Here is a 21015-nt window from a genome sequence, read left to right as displayed (position 1 = left end):
GTCAAGACAGTTGGCAAATCTTGCCTTTAATAAATCTGGGAATGAATGTGTCTCACAAGTGGAAGCGATGTGTGATTGGACTGTGTGCTTTGATGGGGTTAAATTTTCTTCCGATGTTGGGTGGTGCTGTATTACTGCAAAATTGGAGTCCACAATGGTCATAAAATAGAGACGGTAGCCAGTCTGTCAGAGAGTCACAGCTTTAACATATTTTCAGCTGCACTAATTAGTAGATGGCAGGAAACTTGGACTACAGGAAGAGTAGCAGAAGCTGTGAACTCTGTCAGTTTTCCCTTGTAATTGACACAGTTGAGGTTGAGGCTGAGGACCAGTTTGGGAAGAGTGTTATAAGTATTAAATGAGGGGTGATTATTGAGCTGCTAAGGAACTCTTGACTTTTACAGATGATTTTCGATCCTACTATGAGCAAGAAGAAGAAGAAAAAGAAGAAGCCCTTCATGCTGGATGAGGAAGGAGGAGGAGACACACAAATGGAAGAGACTCAGCAATCAGAAACAAAGGAAGTTGAACCAGAGCCAACAGAAGACAAAGATGTTGAAGCAGATGAAGAAGACAGCAGGAAGAAAGGTAAAGTGAATCCATGTAGATAAACTCTCAAAGGTGCTGTTTTGAGACTACAAGGCCTGTTTCAAGAATCTGGCATCCCAGAGTACAATGTCAGAGCCGCGGTTTGTTCGGAGATTTGTGAGTAATCTGTGCTGCTTGTTTGGAGGGCAGATTGCTCTCCTGCTTGGCATCACATTCACAGACATCACCAAGTTCCCAGAGGCTAATGTAATTTCCATTTTTCTGACTCAAACAGTCTTTTGTGTGAGGCAGTGGAAAGAGACTCTCTAAAATAGTGTGGAGTTTTAAATCTTCCACGTGCAGGTGTTGCAGTAATTCCACAAATATGGCTCTTCATCATTTGAACAATTAAGCGATAGCGCGAATAACAGAAACATGGTTAAAGGAGTTTCTAGTTTTTGGACAATTCTGAATGTTATAACCAAACCAGAGTGTTCTTTGGAATCTTTCAGGAAGTAAGTGTGTGATTGTGTATAAAATCTTGCTTTTTAAATTGAGGCCAATGTCATTTCAAGATTACCTAATTCAGAGAGTGCCATTAACTTAAATCCGTTTGTTGATAAAATTGGCTCCTGCTGTAGACCAAAGAAACTGTACCTTCCTCCTGCAGTTCTCTTCTCATTTTTTTTGTCCAAGCATATCTAATGACAAAAGTAACTAATTTATCTTGTACAGCAGAAGGAAAGATGAAACATTTAAAGAATCAAAAGACACAGTTAGAAGATGCAGAAACTAAAACAGTATTTGGGGGCAGCGGGGAATGTTCTCTTCAAAACCTGAAGGATATCCACAGGGGTTACAGATCGTTGCTCAGATTGTTGCTCATGTCTTACTGTAATGTTTTAAAGGTTTGGATGTAAATTAGAAACCTTAATGTCTGAACTGTTTCTACAGTGACACTTCTTTAGGCAATCCTTTGTTCTTTAGATACAACAGATGACTTGGATGATTTAAACTTCTTCAATCAAAAGAAAAAGAAGAAAAAAACAAAAAAGATATTTGATATAGATGAAGCAGAAGAAGGTGTAAAGGTTTGTTTACATAACTTGACTATGGCTGAAAACTCTCTTGCTTTCATTTTCTTGAGTTTAGCAGTGCAGGAGTTGTTTCAAGTCTGTCATTGTGTCTTAATGCAGTTCATAATTAAACTTTACGCGTCTTTCATTTTTTTTGATGAACGTGTTGCTCCTGCCTGGGCTTTTTGTCCAGAAGTGGAAAAACCTGCCTGCTCTGCACAAAGAGCAAATAATTCAGCAGTATGTAGGAAGGGTTGGTTAACCTCAAGGTTAGTTGTCTTTTGGGGTTGGAGAGGTAACTGGATGTCAGAAGCCACACACAGAACAGTCCTCTAAAGGCCAGCCCTTCAAATAAAGTGCACATATCTGCCAAGAAATCTGTTTTCACTCTGGTGTTTTCTTTAGAAAGGATTGGCTACTGTGCTGTGTTCCTGAAGGTGTACAAGATATTTTTACTCTTCTCAAGTTTTATTCCAAGTAGTGTTTTTGTATCACATGTCAGTGTAACTGGCAAGCCCAGAGAGCAAGAGGACAGAGAAATGTTACGTTATGTATAAACCTCCTCTTCAGATTCTGCCTTTTGGGGAAGAAAATGTTCCTCTGATCTAGCCCAGAAGACAAAATACTTGCTCTGTGTTCTTTCAGAGTACAGAACTGTGATAGCAAACTGGAGTAGCACAGCTTTGCTTTCCCTTACTGCCTGCCACGAAGGGTGTTTTGTTCCCTCCTGCCCTCAGATGGCTGCTGCCCTTAAGTATAGCCTGACCTTGTTCCTGGCTAGCCAGAAGTTAAGCCAGAAAGTGCAAATCTGGCCCTGCTCCTGGAAGCAGTACAGGGCTCTCTTGAACATGCTGGAATTCCATTCTTACCTGTTGGGTTCCAGGGCTGTGGTGGATGTTACCCATATTCACCTCTGTAGTGTGCAGCTGGTATTATTTCTGATGCTGTGCAGTGGAGGTCTGTGTTTAACACTGGATAAACTACAGCCTTACTTCTTTGCAGGAATTGAAAATTGAAGGAGATGTGCCAGAGACAGTAGAACCTGAAGATGACCTTGATATCATGCTGGGCAATAAAAAGAAGAAAAAGAAGAATGTGAAGTTTCCAGATGAAGATGAGATAATGGAAAAGGATGAAGGTATAACCTAGCTCAGTGAGATGTTGCAAGTGAAATGTATTCTACCTTGTATGTGAATAAGTTCTGTTCAAGTGCCTTTTTAGTTCCAGAATTTGTCAGAAAACTGTTCTTTAAAAGCACTGTATAAATTTCCCATGAGTGCTGGTGTCCCCTGTTGACAAACAGAGGAGACTTGAGTCCACATCTTAGTGGAATTTTATTTCATGTAAGCATGAGGTTAAAGAATGTCTCTTAATGAATCCCCAAAAACTTTCTTTACAGCATTTGAGGATGAAGATAGCAAAAAAGATGATGGAATTTCTTTTAGCCTTCAGTCAGGACCTGCGTGGGCAGGCTCAGAAAGGGACTACACATATGATGAGGTAATGTTCCAGAGACTTTTAAAACCTATTTGCTATGTTCATCTGCATCAGTAGAGCCTTATGCTCGTATTTCCTATTTCTAACTTCAAAGTAAAGGACTTGCAGTCAGAAGCTCATTAGCAGACAGCTAACAAAGCATGTCTTCTATCGCAGTCATTTTCATATGGGGCAATACTGGTCATAGTTCAGACACCTCTGCCATGGGCAGAGCAAATCCGTGGGGAAACAGTGCTGGGATTTTGCATTTATCAGAACGTTTTAAGTGTGTTCTGAAGCAGGTGGGGAAATGCTCTTAGGCAAAGGTACTCTGATATTCACTGTGAATGCTGTTGCAGGTGGCTTTTAGAGGTGAGGTACTTTGAGACATGGAAAATGCTCACGTGGGTGTGAATCCCTTCTTTTGCAGTTGCTCAATAGAGTTTTTAATATCATGCGGGAAAAGAACCCGGACATGGTGGCTGGAGAGAAGCGGAAATTTGTCATGAAGCCCCCGCAGGTTGTGAGAGTAGGGACCAAGAAAACATCTTTTGTCAACTTCACAGATATCTGCAAATTGTAAGTTTCCTCTTTGGATTTCCCAGGAATAGCAGATGGATACACTGCTCTGTGCTCCTGTGTTGAAAGCAGTGTTTTCTGGCAAGTGGCTGTGGCCAGGAGTGGAAGCTATTTCAGTCAGAGAGCTCATTACATTGCTCTGTGAGAAGATATTTCTGAAAATAATTTATTGAGATAATTTCTAATTTTATACTTAAAATACAAAAATGGTACATGGGCTCTTGGGCTGAAACTTGGTGAGTTCATTGGCTTCTGTCAAGCTGGGTCACCAGTGGTACTTATGTGCAAGCCTTGAGGAGAAGGGTGGGAAAGGTTCTTTCTAATTTGAGCTGACTACAAATACTGTTCTCTCAGTAAATGGTGTGGACTCCAGTAGTGTTTTCCCACTGTTTTCTGCAGTGAGATATCTATGTCTTAATTATGTCTTGTGAAGACAGATCTGTTCTTTGTGAGCACTTCTGGGAATGCAGATCTGTGGGTGTCATAAATGTGCCAGAAAACCCAGGGAGTTTTTAATGGTAGCTACTAACATTTTTCCAGGGGATGGGACAGTTGGAATGAAAAATCTCTAATAGAAGACTTCTGTTCCCTAGTTGCTGTAATTTTGAGTTTGGTTTGGTGGGGATGGTGGGAGGTTTTTTTGTGTGGACTCTTGAGGTTTCTAATGTCCTTAGTCATTGTGTGTGTGTACTCTTTGGTGCAGGCCCTCTGGCACTGCTCCCTTTGAAACTTGGTAACTTAAATTGGATTTACCCTGCCAGTCCTGCATAAATACCAAATTTCTCTGAAAGGGAAAGGTTAAACATTTCCTTACTTTATTTTTAGATTACATCGTCAGCCAAAACATCTCCTGGCATTTTTGTTGGCAGAATTGGGTACAAGGTAAGGCTGCTGGGCTGTGGGTGTGCTTAGGCTCAGTATTGATCAAATATAACATTTTTGGGATTAGATCTTTATACATGTGCTGGAACGTGGGGCTTTTGTTCCCTGCACTTCAGTGCTGTGCTGGGTGATTGAGGAGAGAACATTTTAGTGAGGAGGTACAGAGTCCTCCTTTCCAAGTCTTCCAAGTCCTAGGGAATGGTCTTGTTCACTCCCATGAGATAAGCAGGTGAGGGTTGTGCCTGGGCAAAACTTCCTGTAGGAAGTAGCTCTAAATACCTCAGAATTTTGCATTTTTTTCCCTCACAAAGTGATTCTGGCTGTGCTTTTCTTGAAGAACACATCCTTACCTTGCTTCATGTTCCTGATTTGTTTTAACACTTCACACCTGCAAATGAAATAATTAATTTTCTCTTTTCAATTAGTGGTTCAATAGATGGTAACAACCAACTGGTAATCAAAGGAAGATTCCAGCAAAAACAGATAGAAAATGTCTTGAGAAGATATATCAGTAAGTAGAACCTCTTTTCCCACTCCAAATTTCTCTCAGGCCCCTTGTGATGCCCAGGGGCCCATGTATGGCCCAGGTGTGTGCCCACCATGGAAAAGGCTGAGGAGCCACAACTTCCCTTTATCATGGAATAATGCAAATACAGGTGGTTCTGCCATGGTTAGGCCACATGGGCTGTACTCAGTCCTGCACTAAAACATGCCAAGGAAAACAGAGCATTTGAGAACTGCTTGTTTTCATCTCAGTTTCGTGTCTTGGCTTTGATGAGGACTCTGGACAACAACAGTAATTGTTGATTTTGTAGTCTATTGTACCCATGAATTGACAGATGCAGTGTGTGTGTGTGTCACTGCTGGGCAGAGGACTCAGATTATGTGTCACAGAGCTCCTGCTTCAGTGCTGTGTCAGTACCAGCGTTGCTGACACCTGGGAATGCTGCTTCAGCAGAGGAACCCGGGCAACAGCAGTGGGAAGTCTGTCCTGGTTATTGATTTTCAAACACCTGTGTCAGTGCAGGATGTACCACATCCTCTTTGTTAACCAGGGGCAATTTTTAGGTTTTCATCATCAGCCTCTTTGAGGTAGTAGGTGTGTTTGAACAGCTTTTCAGGACAGCTGTTGCACAGCTGCTGCTGCTCGATTAACCGCCTGTTCCTTCCCCGCAGAGGAGTACGTCACCTGTCACACGTGCCGCTCCCCCGACACCATCCTGCAGAAGGATACCAGGTTATACTTCCTGCAGTGCGAGACCTGCCACTCCCGCTGCTCCGTGGCCAGCATCAAAACCGGCTTCCAGGCTGTCACAGGCAAGAGAGCACAGCTCCGTGCCAAAGCTAACTAGGTTTGCTAATCAACACTGGAGGTGGCAAAGTGTTCTGGGGAGATGGGACTGGACAGGTTTACAATCGGAGTGGATTTACCATTGTATTAAAGCAAGGCTGTAAAAACGACAAGAAATTTGGCTTTTGATTGATTGGTCTGTGAAATCCTTGCAAGATGCAGATCCTCAAGCTGTTCACATACATTTGCTCATTGAATATATTTTACCAACTGTAAGGAGCGTGATGGGAAAGGAGGTGCTTTTTAATCCGTTCAGACTTCTGTAAAACACGAGATAAATTAAAGATACTATACCAGTGAGTGTCTTGGATTTGGATTTTTCCTTCAGTTTCCTCTTCCAACACTGGTGGGAATGGTTGGCGTGTTGTTCTGCAGATCATGTCACTGAGCTATGTCCAAGACCCAGAATGAAGTTTTAAGATAAAGGTTATTTTGCTTTTACATAACAGACTTATTTTAGTTCTGCTGTCATGAAACAGAGAAAGCAGTCACAGAGTCCCAGGGCTGACAGGCCAACACGAGCCCTGCTCCTGCTTGCACAGCCGTGGGTGCATTGTGCACAGACAGGGGCTCAGGGCATGCTGGTACTGCTTAATTAGGCAAAAATAGCTCTGAGAGAGTTCAGACACCAGATTGATGCTGAATCTTAACACAGAATCAATAAACTGTACTGTAAGTTTTCATAGTGTCATAGTACTAAATTTTGCAATTTCTAATAGAGAAACGTTTATATTTCTGAAGTCCTGCACTCTTCATCACTTTAAAAAGAATCTAAATGCAGCAAAAAACAAATAGTAGGTCTAAATGTCATTGTATGGTGGCTGCAATACAGTCTTCTATAAATCTCGAATTTGCAGGGGACACTGCCAAGTAATTTGGGTTCCAAATTAACACTTTTTGCTTCCCATGCCCTTCGTCTGCTGGCAGTGGCAGTGACCTTGAGGGGACACCTGGTGCTGTCCTCGCTGGGTTTTGTGTAGAAATTGTTCCAGCTGGGGAGTACAAAGATGCAAATGGGGAGTGAAATTCCCCCCTGGGTTGCAGAAGTGGGGACAGTTGTCACTTGATTGCTAAAATGTCCCAGGGGGAGGGAAAGGTGCAGCAGCTCAGGGCCCCAGGCACCCACCCCTGCAGGTCAGGGGAGCAGCCTCCTCCACAGAGGAACTGGTCCTTCTGAAGGCAATAAAGCAAACACCACAACTTGAAGGGTTTCTACTAAGTTTTAACCTTTGTATGTTAACACAGAGCACAGTACTGCTGGGAAGTCACTCACTTGCTATTTGAAAACTTTGACAGCACTGTAAGGTGAAAAATCAAGGTTTTATGGTTGGTTTCTTAAAAGCATTTTGAATTTCAAGTGAGCTATAACAATGTTGGATGTATCTTAAAGTGAATAAAGCCAGGATCAGTGCCTCTTGTAACATCATTGTTGTATTGTTTCTTCCTCTAGCAAAGAGTCTCCTGTTGGGAGTAATACCTTGGAGAAGTGCAAGTTGCCTTTTTGTTCTGGTGGCTTGCTGGTGGGACACCCTGAAATAGTTGAAGAACAATGATACTTTGTTCTAAAATGCTTGTTTTTCCCTGGGTCAAATACCTTTAACATACTTCAAAAAAATACAGTGTGGCCTTGAGCTGGTGCTGTATTTCAGTGCTTTAAATGAAAAGTTCCATTTAGTGAAATTGGATCAAAAAGATCCAAGTTGCATAATAAAGGAATAAATAATTGCTCCAACCTCTCAGCTGTGAGCTCTGGCTCACAGGAGAGTTTCATAGGTGTATTTTGTAGATGTGCTTTGAGTCTGTGCATGAAACCCTCAGGGCTTTTAATGACTAACATTTGAGTGCAGCATCTTGAGCTGTAGGCTCAGATCTTGCTGTGGAATGACCTCCCTCATGCAGGAAAAGTCTGTGTCTAGGAGCAGATACTGGTTGGGCTTTATTTTTCTTAGAAAAAACTTCCAGAGTACATTCAAAAAGTGTTGTATGAACACAAATGCCTCTTAGGAGGCTGATGTGAGTTTGAAGTGCAGTTGTGTTCAGAGGCAAAAGAGTTTCTACTTGAGCTGGCTGTGAGAAACAGCTTAAGGATGGTGTTCTTAACAGAGGAAGAAGGAGGTGGTAGCTGTGGTTGCCCTGGGTCTGTGTGCAGACATCTTTCTGGAGACAAAGCTGTGTTCTCCATGTTTTTTTTCTCTCTGAGCTGGAAATCGGCAGTGTGGAGATGTGGGAGCCAGATTTTGGGTACTGACAGGCCCTGGGTGACCAAGAGCTGAGCTGCTCCTCTCCATGGATTTTGCTATGCCCAGTTCTCCACCTGATCCAAGTAATCTGAGCAATGCAGGACTGTTCCTTCCCAGCAGTGAAGGTGAGATGCCTTCCAGCCCAGAACATTCAAGAGAAAGTCATCTGAGCTTTGTTCCTGGAGGAGTTGGGAGAACCAGACAGGAGAATTGCTGTTGTGGTCAGTCAGCCTGAGATTTACTGATGTCTTGGAAGAATAATCTCTTTATGCCCCCCCTTCTGCCAGGACATGCTTTTATCTCCACTGTCAGGTGGTTGCAGCTTGAAGGGTTGAGGACCTTGCTCACATCCCTGCAGTAACCAGGGTAATGGGAACATCTCATTCCCTAATTCAGCACAAATCCAGTGGGATCAGCTGCCTTGGGGTTCCTGTGCTTCTGTTCTGCTGAAATCACTGGTGGCTACTATGAAAATCAGTGAGAATAAACTCCATTGCTGGGAGTTTCTGGCCAGAGCAAGAATTTAATCACTTTTTGTAACCACAACTGGTGTAAAGGAGGAGCATTTATGAAATGCCTCCATCGAGAGCTGGGAATTTCTGGTGGTCCCAGGCCTGTGACATTGTGCAGTGTGTCGTCCAGGACTGGCCACGTCACCCTGAGATCCCTGGTTTGGGGCAGCTTCTCAGGGAGACTGGGGCACCTGGGGTTGTCTGCAAGGAGAGGAAGAAAACAGATTTTCAAAGCTGCTGCTACCAGGACAGGGTTTGTCATGAATTTCAGGGGGTGTTGAGCTTTAATCAGGTGAAAAGACCTGAGGTGGTGGCTGGTGGAGGAGGCACAGGAATAGAAACAGCAGGAAGTTCCTGAAAGTCAAGAAAAGGGGAAGTTGAGTGTGATGCTGACAGCTGAGAATCATTAGAATTTATCTGTTCATCTTGTGAATAACATTTCTCCAGCTCTCCATTCTGCCCCTGTGCTCAGTTTTTCTCCAGAGGTTTACTCCTGATTACTGGAATAGTATCCAAGAAGGGGAGAGGCCCGGCTTTGAGAAGGATGTGAACACAGATGTTGAACAGAAATCAGCAGCTGCACAAGAATTTACCAGTTCAGAATCAGGCTGGATGGAGAGCAAACTGCAAAGCCTCTCCAGCTCCTAAAAGAATTGCTGGATTTTCTGTTTCTGAATTGTTCCTGCCATGGTGAAGGCCAGTGCCTTGGTGCCAGAGTAGCAGAGGACCCGGGTCCCAGGGGGATCAGGACAAGCCTGTCCTGGGGAAAACCTTTCCTAGGCTTTTGGCAGCAGTGCCCACTTCTGGAGTCTGCAGAGGGTGGGATTCTCTCAATGGCCATGGGAGCAGCCAGGGTTAGGCTGGACCTGTCTGGCTTTGCTCCTCATTCTGCTCTCTGCATTTATAGGGACATTTGGCAGTTCACAGCTTGCTCTGGTTCCAGGGGTTTGGGCACCTTGGGAAAACTCAACTGGCTCCAGTTTGGGATAATAGCTAAAAGGATTTTGGGTGAACAGTAAAATCCTATGGCAGAGAAAGGAGCACAATTCCCTGTGTCCTTTCCCTCAAACGCAGAGAGCTGAGGGAGCAGAAAGGTTGCTCTGATCTGATCAGTTGCTTAAAGGATCTCATGACAGGAGGAGGAAAAAGGCTTTTGAAGGAAGATGTTACAGGGAAATACCCTCCTGAAGAGAAACAAGTTCCAGGGCTGCTGCTGATCCTTAACACATTATCTCACCTGGACATGGCTTTGCTTTGAAGGGACCTCACCAGTCCCTGAGCTAAGAAGTTTGGTGTTTGCAGGTCTTTCATTATTTTATCTATTTCAGTGATGAAGACAGGGAAGCGCCTCCAGAGGCTGTTCAGCCAGTGTTTAGTTTTTAGAGAAAGCCTGAACGCTGCTTTTCCTGCAGGTGTTTCACCATACGTGGACTTAGATAAGCTCCACGTAAACATTGCCTTAGGTATCACACGCATAACCCTGTGCGTTCCTACACATCCTCCATACCCAGTGGCTGTCAGTCTGTCAGTCTGCCCCAAACCCATGGGAACAGGTCTTTATACAGAACTAGAAATTCCAGCTGGCCCTGGAAATGTGTTGCTGCCCAACAGACCTGAGGAACTGGGTTTTCCTCACTGGAAGAAAAACACTTTCTCACTTCCCTCTGCCCTTGTCTGTAAGCCCAGGCTCACTCCTTGCTGCCTGAGCTTGCTGTTCATCCTTTTTCCTTTTTGCATATTGCAAACACCTGCATAATTTTGAAATAAAACACTTTACCTCTGTGGTGGGAAGCATTTTTCTGCCCAATACCCACCAGAAATGTGTGGTACATCCCTTCCTCCCTCTCTTTTCAGCCCATTGCATCTCCCACAGTGGTCTCTGGACTCACAGAAGTTCTGTGTTTTCTAACAAAAGCAGCATCCTTAATTCTACATTCTGTAGTAAAGCACATCACTTTTAAAATTAATTGTTTCTGTCCCCAGCCCTGCTTTGGGTAATTATTCCATGAGTTTGGTGTATTTCTTTCTTCAGTGTGAGAGCATTGCACTGGGGGGGAGCAGGACTGTGGGACTGATGGCAAAGCAGTTTGTGCCCTGATTGTCACCAGTGTCAGGTGGTTTATTACAGGGAGGAAAGCTGAATGTGATTAATTTTGAAAATAAGGCACAGAAGGCAAATGTAAAATAAATTTGCAGTTACATTTCTTGTTTTGTGGACTGAAATGCCTCTATGCTGCTCGTTGCCCTCAGACCCTGCTGCAGGCCTTGTGCTGCTTTTGTTCAGCACCAAAATTGCCTTTTTTCCCACCAAGGCTGTGATAAAATAAGTTCTGAGAAATGTGAGCTCATCTGAAATGAAGCTTAAAACGTTTTTCTTTGCTGCCTTGTCCCCACACTCCCCAACAGCCTCAGAAAACAGAGGGAGGAGATGTTGCTTTCTCTACTCTTCTGAAGGAGCTGTGCAGGCAGCCCTGGGGTTCTCCTGATGTGATTTGTGCTTGAGGCTGTGGGTGCTGTTGAGGGAAAGCCCTTGCTTGGGGCTGCCTGGGGAGTCTCAAATACTCTGTACATGGCACTTTGTTTTTAATTTGAGGCCTTCCCCACTTCCCCAAAATTCATTTAAACTGTGTGCTGAAGCACATTGTTTCCCTTTACTCTTTGTTCTGAATGAAGGAGGTGGCCTTTAAATCCTGTCCCTGGCCAAGAAAATCCGTGGCTTGAATCAAGAGGAGTGTGCTGAGGCTGGAGCCCCTCTGTCCCTCTGGAGATGCCGTGGCCATTCCTGAGCTGGGCCAACTCAGCACAGGGATGCTCTGGCCAGTGTGGGCAGGAAGGGAGGAGCCAAGCTGGGGCACAGAGCGCAGAGCAGGAGGGGATGTCCCAGCTGAGCTGCCAGGCCTGCTCTCCTCACCCCATCTGGCTCGGGCTCACCCAGCAGGAGGAAGCTCTGAGTGTTTGCAGTGCTGGGGCTCTGCACCCTCGTGCCTGGGCCAGCCTGTCAGAGGAAACAATCCCCTGCCTGGGAGGACATCTGGGCAATGGAAGGTGCTGAACTGGACGTGTTCTTGCTGAGCCAGTGCAGGGTGTCCATCCTGACACCTGGCTCTGTCCAGGGCAGGCAGAGCGTTCCCCATGTGGCTGACTCCTTTCGGCACCACTGTCCCCATGCAAGGCTCGGGGGTGTTTTCCTGCCAGAGGATGGACAGACTCCACCAGGAACCTGTGGGGATCTTGACTACATCTCCAAATGTTTGCAAAACTTGACTGATAAGAGGAAAAAGAGGGAATTGAACCTCCTGCAGGTAGCAAGAAGACAATGCAGGAGGGATACGACCACTGTGACAGACACAGCAACTGGCTCTTACAAATTCCCCAAAGAACAGTCCCGTTACAGCTGCAGTAACTGAAATGTTCCCAAAGTGCTGCACGGCCTGGAACTGTGATGCTCATCAAAGTTAATGGGAGTTACTAAAGTCAGTGAGGGTTTCTGTGGCATCTCCTGACTCAGACAGTGCATGACTGCACGCATTTTGGCCCCAGTGATTGTTTGTCTGTGTCCAGAAGCACCTGGAAGGAGCATTTGGGACTGGAGTAACCCTGCTCTGCTGCTCTAATGCCTGCCCAGGCCAGCATGGGAGAACCAGAGCACCAAAACTTCCGGCACATCTGCTGATCCCATCTCATCCCACCCCACCCCATCCCATCCCATCCCATCCCAAGTGTGTCACCAGTCTCAGACATTCCCGTTTCCTTTGCAGAGGTGCAGGCAAGGCAGCAGGCACTGAGACTTTGGGGTTGTTTCTAACCAAGACCACGCTGCTTTTGCCACTGATGGGATGGCAGCAAACAGAGCAGTCCAAGTGAGAAGCCAGGTGAGGTCCAGGACACTTGGGAATGGGACATCCTCTCTGTGGGTGGTCAGGAAAGTCTTTAACAAAAGCTTTTTTCAAGCTCACACGTGGCAACTGGTGCGTGTTCAGTTGAGCTACTCAGCTTCTGACTATGAGCTTTCTTCAGACTATGCAGACGTTGAATTAATTGTTGCCTGTGGGGTTGTTCTGGAGAGAATGGACTGGCCCAATCCTTGTCCTCCCACATGCCAGCAGGACAGGGGGGATTTACAGGGAGCGACTCCTTGGGGATGCTGGACCATGGAAAAGGAGGTTGGGTGCATATGGGGTGGGACCCTTTACATTCATTCAAAAGCTCACGGAATTTGAAACATCTTTTTTGCATCATGGATGTTTAAAGGGCCTTGGGGAGGACCCCACACATCTTTCTGTTAGCCAGGCCAACCCTAAAGGCCCAGGAGCTGGCTGTGCCTATGAGCCAGAAGATGAGATGGGGGAGAAAAACGGGTTGGTTTAACTTCTATCTGGAACTGAGGAAAAAAGAATTTATGACTTTTGGAAGAACAGGGAGGCAATTTAGGACAAGTACAAGAGTGTCATGGGGCTATGCAGGGAGAAAATAAGAAGAGTCAAAGCTCAGCTTGAACGTAATCTGGCTACTGCCACAGAAGACAATAAAAACTGTTGTTGTGAATACATTAGCACCACCAGCAGGGCTAAGGAGAATCCCCCTCCTTTTTGGGATGTGGCTGGGGGCCAGTCTCTTTTACCAGATATCAAGGGATAGGACAAGAGGAAATGGCTTCAGGCTGTGCCAGGGGCGGTTTAGGTTGGATATGAAGGAAAATTTTTTCACGGAAAGGGTGGTCAGGCATTGGAACAGCTGCCCAGGGCAGTGGTGGAGTCACCATCCCTGCAGGGATTTAAAAGAGGTGATGTGGCACTCGGGGACATGGGTCAGTGATGGCCTTGGCGGAGCTGGGGGCAGTTGGACTGGGTGGCCTTAGAGGGATTTTCCAACCTAAATGGAAATGTGGGAACCTAATGTGGGAAAGCCCCTCAGAGCAGGGGTGACCCCTCCTGGCTGCCCATTCCCCTCCTGCTGGAGCCAGCAGGGAGCTGTGCAGCTGGTTTATGGCCCAAAGGGTGCATGAAGGGGTCAGGGGTGTCCCTTTCCCACCCCCTGCTGCCCCCTCACCTCTCCGTGTGGGTTCTCTTCACCGTCACAGAAAGACCTCGGTGAGCACCAAAACCCCAGAACTCATTTCCTTGGGGCCCCACCTACAGCCAGGAGCGGAGTGAGCTGCCCTACAGGGGCCTGGAGAGCTCCCCCAGTCCCTCACTCTCCTCCCAAGATAATGAGCAAAATCAAACCAGTTGTTTGCTGGGAGACTTTGGCCGTGGAGTGACCCAGTCCCAGCCCCTGAGGCACTGCAGCACCTCAGAGCTGGGAACATGACTGAAGGTCGGGCTGATTTCCATCTTCTTAAAAGCCAGTTTGACTTGGTTTGGTTTTGGTTTTTTTTTTTTCCCCCTCCTGTTGTTCCTCCTTCCAGCCACAGACACCCAGCCATCAGTCTGATGCTGCTGCTTTTCTCACCTTGAAGGGAACTGCTGACTGATGGCAGGATGCATGGAGAGATGGATGTTCAAACATCTCAGACTCACCATAAACTCAGGCAGCTTTGCCCTCCAGTGGTGGATGGTGGCTCAGCCACAAAGAACCCACCAAGGTTGGATGGGCCTTGGAGAAACCTGGTCCAGTGCAAGGTGTCCTGAAGAGATCATCTTTAAGGTCCTTTCCAACCCCAGCCATTCTGGGATTCTGGGATTCTCCCCATGTGGTCACTGGTCCCTCCTGACACCACTCTGGTGCCAACCAGAGCAACACTGTGCTTAAGAAGCAGTTTTTGGCACTGCTGGCTTGTGCAAACTGGCAAAGCAGCCAGATTTTTCCAGTCTGTTATGAGCTGGACAAGTGAAAAATCCAGAGATTAAAGGCCAGGATTTGGCCCCTGCTCTCCTGCATTAAAGAAGTTTCCAAGCCTCCAGGGAAAAATCCCAGAGCCCCTGTGAACGCAGATGTTTTGGTCAGCCCAGTGGGATATACCTTGTGGAAGGGAAAGCAAATCCTGTGGGGAGAGCGGAGGCTTGGAAAGGGAAAAAAGCCTTGTCTGGAACAGAAGAAAGAAGTGTGTGTGTACAGCAGACAGAAGAGAGGGGAGGCAGATTAGATTTCTTTCTTTTATTATACAGGATTGTATGTACAAGGTCACCTCTCTCCCGAACATCAGCATCACAGTCAGTTCACAGCCACACCTGCAGCTCATCTCTCCAGGCCTGGAGAACAGCTCGGGACAGCACGGTGCAGACATTGCACAGGAACCACAGGGGAAGGATGGGCTCTCCCTTCAAGCCCTCCTCAAGCAGCCCAAACTAAGAAATGCAAAGGAAACTTTGTGCTTCAAGGGCCATGCGTGCCCCAGGATGGTGCCAGGGAGAGGAAGTGTCACCCCTGGAGCTGTTTTCCCTTCACCCTTCCAAGAGATGCCGTGGATGAGGTTGGAGCACTTGGGACCACCGAGGGCCAGGTGTGGGAGGGATTGGCCAAGGGGAAGGTGTGGACAGCACTTTGGGTTCCAAGCACTGATGTGTGCGTGTGTTCTGGAGGGGAAGGGGGTGGGCAGGACACACCATGTATGAAAAAAGTGCTGTGGGAGTTTCAGTCCCGTCTACCCCGGGAAAACAGGACAAGCCCAGCAAGGAGAAATGAGAACGGCTGAGGCCTCTCGGGTGCAGGGGTCCCACGATGAGCCCTCTGCTCACAGCACCGGGCAGGGGGCAAAAGCAGCTGGGATCTGGGGAGCAGGGGGGTGCTGGCACACCCACATGCATCGTGCTCGGGGTATTCCCTGTCCCCAGCCTCGGGCACGCTGTCACCCCAGGGATGGAGCTCAGGCAGAAGCAGGAGCTGTCGCACCACTCTCCTGATGTGCCCTGACCGGGGCAGGAGGAGATGTGGGCAGCCAGGGAAGGGGCTGATCTCTCTGGCTCCAGGCTGCAGGAGGAGCTCCCTTCCTTCCAGGGAGCAGCTGGTCCAAGGAAAGGGTCTCATCCACAGCTGCTGGCACCCCTCACTCTGCAGAGGCTTGCTCAACCCTTACATGGTGGAGAATGAGGACACCAAATCACTGAGGGTGACGTGTCCTTGGTTTCTCCTGCTTGGGATCACTTGCTTTCCTGCAGCTTCCTCTCCCCTCCCCTCTTCAAGCAGCTTCCCAGAGCGCAGCAGCTGCTCCAGCACCGACTCCTTTCCACCTGGAAGTGACCCTGGACACACAGCAGCTCATGGGGCGCAAGAGACGTGACAGGAGGTGGCCGTGCTGGGGGACAGCTCACCCCACACCTCTGACTCAACAGGATCTTCAGCACAGGAACACAGATTGTCCAAACTGAGACAGTACTTTTCCCCCAGTCAGGAAATGCTCTGGCTCTCACCTCGCACAGGAAAAATGTCTTTATTGGGTTGGGCTCAGTTCTCTCTGCTCTCCTGCAAGCAGCTCTAGAACACCTCTGGCTCCCTTGGGGACACAGCTGCTCTCCTGATCTCTGTGGTGGCTCTGGGTTGTGCAGGTCTGGCTCCTGCCTCTGGCTGCAGAGCTCCGAATCCATTGCAGGGGTGGTGGGGATCCGCTGGGAGGATGAGTTTTCTTTGCCTTTGCTTTACAGATGGATGGAAGATGTTGGGCCATGTTTCTTCTTTGAATGCCAGGTAGAGATGACAGCAGCACTTCCATTCAGCTTGTCTTGCTCAACGTGCCAGGACAGGGTTTAGCCTCGTGCTTTCCTCACACTGTTGCTCACAGCTGCTCTGGGTGGGCTGCAAGGAGAAAAGGGGAGCTACAGCACTGTCCTTGAACCCCACAGATTTGTCATTTAGGAGAGAGGGTGAGGGACTGGCCAGTGACCCAGCTGAGCAGCCAAGCTCCATGTCTCCACATAGGGGATCAGTGGAACAGAGCCTCTCCTGAAGCAGCAGCCCCCCAGCCCAACATGCACAGAACAAGAGCTTTGGCTCAGAATCAGCAGCAGGGGAGCTGTACCTGGTTACTGTAGTCTGGCATCCTCCACATCTGTGTAATGGCTGTTCTCCTGCAGGGAAAAGGAACCACAAACAGTAAACCCCCCTGTGTCCCTCCTGCCCTGCCTGGGGCGCTGTGACACCTCGCATGTGGCCACCAGCTGGTCCCCTGGTGTGGGAGAGCAGTGCCAGGGTGCTCAGTGTGATGGAGGAGCTACAAAACACACCTGGTATGGACACCAGGGGCCAGGGCTGTGCTTGCTGGCACAACAGAGGCCCAGGCAAAACCACACAATTCCTCTGGCTCCTTACTCTGAAACGGCTCTGCCAAACAGACCTGGGGTGTGTAATTCCCTCCTGGGCTTGGAAGTGATGGAATCATAGAATCATTTAGATTGGAACAGACTTCCAAGATCATCAAGTCCAACCATTAACCAGCACCTCCGTGTTCACTTCCCTGGGCAACTGTTTCAATGCCTGACCACCCTTTCAGTGAAGAAATTTCCCTGATCTCCGATCTAAACCTCCCCTGGCACAGTTTGAGGCCGTTTCCGCTCATCCTGTTTCTTGTTCCCTGGAACTGCCCCGTGATGCCAGCGTGCATCAGTCCACAGAGGCAAATCAGAGTCCTGATTCTGCTGCTGAGCACAGGAACTGTTTGCAGCAGTCCCAGTTTGCAGCAGAACTCATTTTCCAGAATGGTAACACACATTCATCACTACAAATACCACAGTAATGGTGCTGAACTGCTCCCCATGCAGGGGGTTTGGAAAGCATGGCATGTTGTTGGACTGGCTTGATGGTCTTGCAAGTCTTTTCCAGCCTTTGTGGTTGTCTGGAATTTCCTGCTGGAGCTGTTGTGCAGTGCAGCATCGCTGGGAGAATGGGGTGCTCAGCAGGAGTGTTCAACCTCCTGCACAGGGGGAGCATTTCAGGGATGGAAATGGATCCAGCAGTTGTCTGCAGGGGACACGAGGGAGTCCAAAAGGAAAGGCAAGGAAACAGGCTGTGCCTGAAAGCCAGGGGAGGTCTCCTTGCTGTGGGCAAGGATCAGGGACAGCCCAATGGGGCTGGCACCGTGGCAGGCATCTCCTCACACCACGGGTACAGAGGCTCCTCTGGAGGGCTGCAGGACGGGGCACCTCCACCACCCTGGCATCTGGGGGGAAGGAGAAGGGCTGGAGCAAGAAACAGGAGACTTTTGGAGAGCCTCAAGAGTAAGTCCCTGACCCAGCTGACCAGGGGAAACATTGTTCTCGTTCCTGATGGCCAAGGAACACCTGGTCAGGGATGTGAAGGTGGAGAGAAGCCTTGGCTGCAGAGCCCATGGGACTGTGAACCTGAGTAACCTGAGAGAAGTGACCAACACCAAGAGCAGGATCAAATCCCTGAACTTAGGAGAGCAGATTTTGGGTTGTTTTGGGACCTGCTTGGCAAAATCCCATGTGAGACTGCCTTGGAGGCCGAGGAGGCCCAGGACATCTGGGCTTTTACTGTGTGAGACTTTCACTGAGCCCCCAGCATCAACCCCAAAAACCATTTGGATGCAGACTGGGCAGATAAATGACCAAACCTCCCTGAAAACAGAAGAAAATCTGACTGCAAATCAACCACTGTGTGCTGTGAATACCTGAACACATCAGGATACCTTTAGCTCTCCCTCCAAAGCAGCTGTCTGTGTGCAGGGATCTCCCCTTGAACAGATCCCTCAAGACACCCCTCACCTGACACCAGGCATTGCTGGGCTGGCAGGTGACCTTTTTTGCACAAGTGTGACATTTAAGGCACGTACACAATGATCTTTGTATCCCATAGTAAGTGCAGTGAACAGTACTGACCACCAATCCAACTGCACTTACTAAATATTTTCCATACCCAAATGTATGGCTCAGAACTCAATGATCTCCATCAGCTCTGAGTGACCTCTGACTCTTCTCCTGTCACTCCCCTGCCCCTCAGTGCCAAAGGGATTTTAGGGACCCCATTTGGGTGCCGTGTCCATGGACAGCAGTGTCCATGGTGACAGCCACACTGCTGTGTGTGAGCCAGAGAGATGTGGGACAAAGGAGTCACTCCCCAGGAACTGGGGACACTTCAGGAGTGCTCAGTGCTGGTGCAAAAGTGCTCAGTTGAGGTCAGGAGCAATACAAAGGCTGGCTCTGGCAAGCTGCCTTGCAGGGCTCGAGGAGCTCCCTGCACATGCCCTGCACACACTGACTTGACCATCCAGAGCACTTGGGAGCCTGTCTGAAGCTGGCAGTGAAATATTTCTGGTCTTGATGCCACATCAGGACCAGGGAGTTACAGAAAATAGAGATGTAAGTGAGCTGAAATAGACATCTTGTTCCTCGTAATGAGGACCAGCTCTTCCCAAACCATTGCCAGCAGATGTCTCTCCACTATTTTCTTACCCCAGCAATGGCAGACAACTGCCCGTTTTTTGTGACAGGCTGTGTGCTGCTTTATCAGCATTAACATCAGCAAGTTTCCCCCTAATTTCTACCCTCTGTTTCCCTTGATGTAATTCAAACCTGGACTTCCTTTTCCTGGCACAGAGCTTGTGCCTTTCTTCTTCCCAGTGCCTGGAATGACGTCTCCCCTCAAGCAGCTCCCCCCAGATTTGGCAGGACTGATGGACTCCAGCCACGAGGCCCCAGACCTGGAACAGCTGAAGGACCCTGTTCAGAGCCCTCACCCATCATGGCTCCAGCAGGACAGAGCAGGAGAGCACAAACCAGCTGGGAGTGTTTGGGGTTGGAGGAGCTTTTAGGCCTGGGGAAATGCTGTGGATGTGCAGCATGGCCACCCCAGGGATGGGAGGTGAGGAAGAGGAGAGGGAGGCTGAGATTCATCCTCACTTCTGCCGCCAGCAGTGCTGGAGTGGGGATGGGTTGGAGCTGTGCCAAGGGGCCACTCAGGGCAGGTCATGTCCTTCTACCCTGGAGCCCTGTTGGCCTCAGCCTGGATCTGGAACTGGTCCTGTTCTCAGCAAAGGTTTGGTTTGGGATAAATGACAGTGCTGGCAGTGGTTACACAGAGCCTGGTATGCCCTGTGATGTACCCAAACACTGGGCTCCCATCCAAAGGCACACATTTGTCACTGGGTTCCCCAGGAACACCCCTGCTTGGGGCAGGACTAGGAGCAGTGGGGCAGATGTGTGCCTGGCACCAGCGGTGCTGGCACTGCCCTCGCTGGGGGTGCCCTGGCTCGGTCAGACCTTGGTTTGTGCCATGGGACAAGTGCCTCTGGAGAGGGACTTTGGACAAGGGCCTGGAGAGACAGGACAAGGCTTCACACTGACAGAGGGCAGGGTTAGATGAGATATTGGGAAGGAATTTCCCTGTGAGGGTGGGGAGGCCCTGGCACAGGGTGCCCAGAGAAGCTGTGGCTGCCCCTGGATCCCTGGAAGTGTCCAAGGCCAGGTTGGACAGGGCTTGGAGCAGGCTGGGATAGTGGAAGGTGTCCCTGCCCATGGCAGGGGTGGAACGAGAAGTTCTCTAGGGTTCATTCTAATCCAAACCCTCCTGTGACTCTGTGGATGTCCAGTCAGGTGCAAGGGCACTGCAAATGCAGCTCATCTAACACAGCCTGTCTTTGCCATGGGATTAAATCCATCTAAGAATCACCTGGGAGCAGAGCAGTGTGGTTTAAACCACTCCTAGCTGTGAAATCAAGTATAAATGTCTGAATTTCAAGAGCCAACCATGTTTCCTTCAGCACCTCCACAGGTTTGCATGGGCAGTGCTTTTGCAGGCAGCAGGGAGGTTTGGAAGAATAAGCTGTGAACAACAATCGGATTTAAATACAGCAATTTCTTTGAAGGAAGGAAAAACTACTTCTCCTGGGGATTTAGCAAGTTCCAGTAAAGCTGTGCCCCACGACTGAACTGCTCTGCTGCAGGGATGTTTCACCCAAGCTCTCTTACCAGTTCATCCTCACACTCCTCCCGTGCGAGTCCCTCCTCCTCGCCCTCGTCCCCGTTGAGCGGCTCCTCCACGTTGGCCTCGGCCTCGGATGCCGTGTCCTCCTGGGACACCTCGCTCTTGCTGCTCTCCGCCTTCTTCCGGGCCTCTGCAGGGCAACAGCTGGGTCAGGGCTGGGAACGGGGGCCACAGCCTGAACCCCGGGGTCAGATGGCCCCCACACCCGGGCCGTGGGGAAATAACAGTGATGGAGAGGCTTCCTGCAGCGGGGAGCTCTGCTGATCTTGAGGAAGCGGCCTGGGAGACCATGGAGAGGGCAGAGAAGGTTCCACATCCCCCAACAAGGCTGTGGGAGCCAGGCAGGGCAGGATAGGATAGGGACAGGGATAGGGATAGGGATAGGGATAGGGATAGGGATAGGATGTAGGATAGGATAGGATGGGGATAGGGATAGGGATAGGATAGGGGTAGGATAGGATAGGATAGGATAGGATAGGATAGGATAGGGGTAGGAT

General features: G+C 48.7%; 2 protein-coding genes across 5 annotated transcripts in view; one reads left to right on the top strand and one right to left on the bottom strand.

The window, feature by feature from the left end:
- Nucleotides 1-374: 374 nt before the first annotated feature.
- EIF2S2 (eukaryotic translation initiation factor 2 subunit beta) lies at nucleotides 375-6192 on the top strand. The gene is made up of 8 exons (XM_042050925.1): nucleotides 375-588; nucleotides 1516-1619; nucleotides 2607-2742; nucleotides 3004-3104; nucleotides 3511-3659; nucleotides 4485-4541; nucleotides 4967-5052; nucleotides 5718-6192. Exons 1-8 carry the CDS (start codon nucleotides 405-407, stop codon nucleotides 5891-5893), a joined length of 993 nt encoding a protein of 330 aa, XP_041906859.1. The 5' UTR covers nucleotides 375-404; the 3' UTR covers nucleotides 5894-6192.
- Nucleotides 6193-14725: 8533 nt separating this feature from the next.
- Nucleotides 14726-21015, bottom strand: part of RALY (RALY heterogeneous nuclear ribonucleoprotein) — a 117698-nt gene continuing 111408 nt past the window's right edge. For all 4 annotated transcript variants that reach the window (XM_042050904.1, XM_042050895.1, XM_042050913.1 and 1 more), the window contains 3 exons: nucleotides 20503-20648; nucleotides 16599-16647; nucleotides 14726-16375 (listed from right to left, as the gene is read on the bottom strand). In XM_042050904.1, coding sequence (XP_041906838.1) covers nucleotides 16603-16647; nucleotides 20503-20648 — 191 coding nt within the window. In that variant the 3' untranslated portion in view covers nucleotides 14726-16375; nucleotides 16599-16602. The remainder of the gene's footprint in view (nucleotides 16376-16598; nucleotides 16648-20502; nucleotides 20649-21015) is intronic.

Source organism: Corvus kubaryi, unplaced genomic scaffold (genome assembly GCF_017639235.1).
Source record: "Corvus kubaryi isolate FWS band 111438036 unplaced genomic scaffold, C.kubaryi_AGA036_p1.0 134, whole genome shotgun sequence".
Classification (NCBI taxonomy): Eukaryota; Metazoa; Chordata; class Aves; order Passeriformes; family Corvidae; genus Corvus; species Corvus kubaryi.
This window is presented reverse-complemented; position numbering and strand designations above follow the sequence as displayed.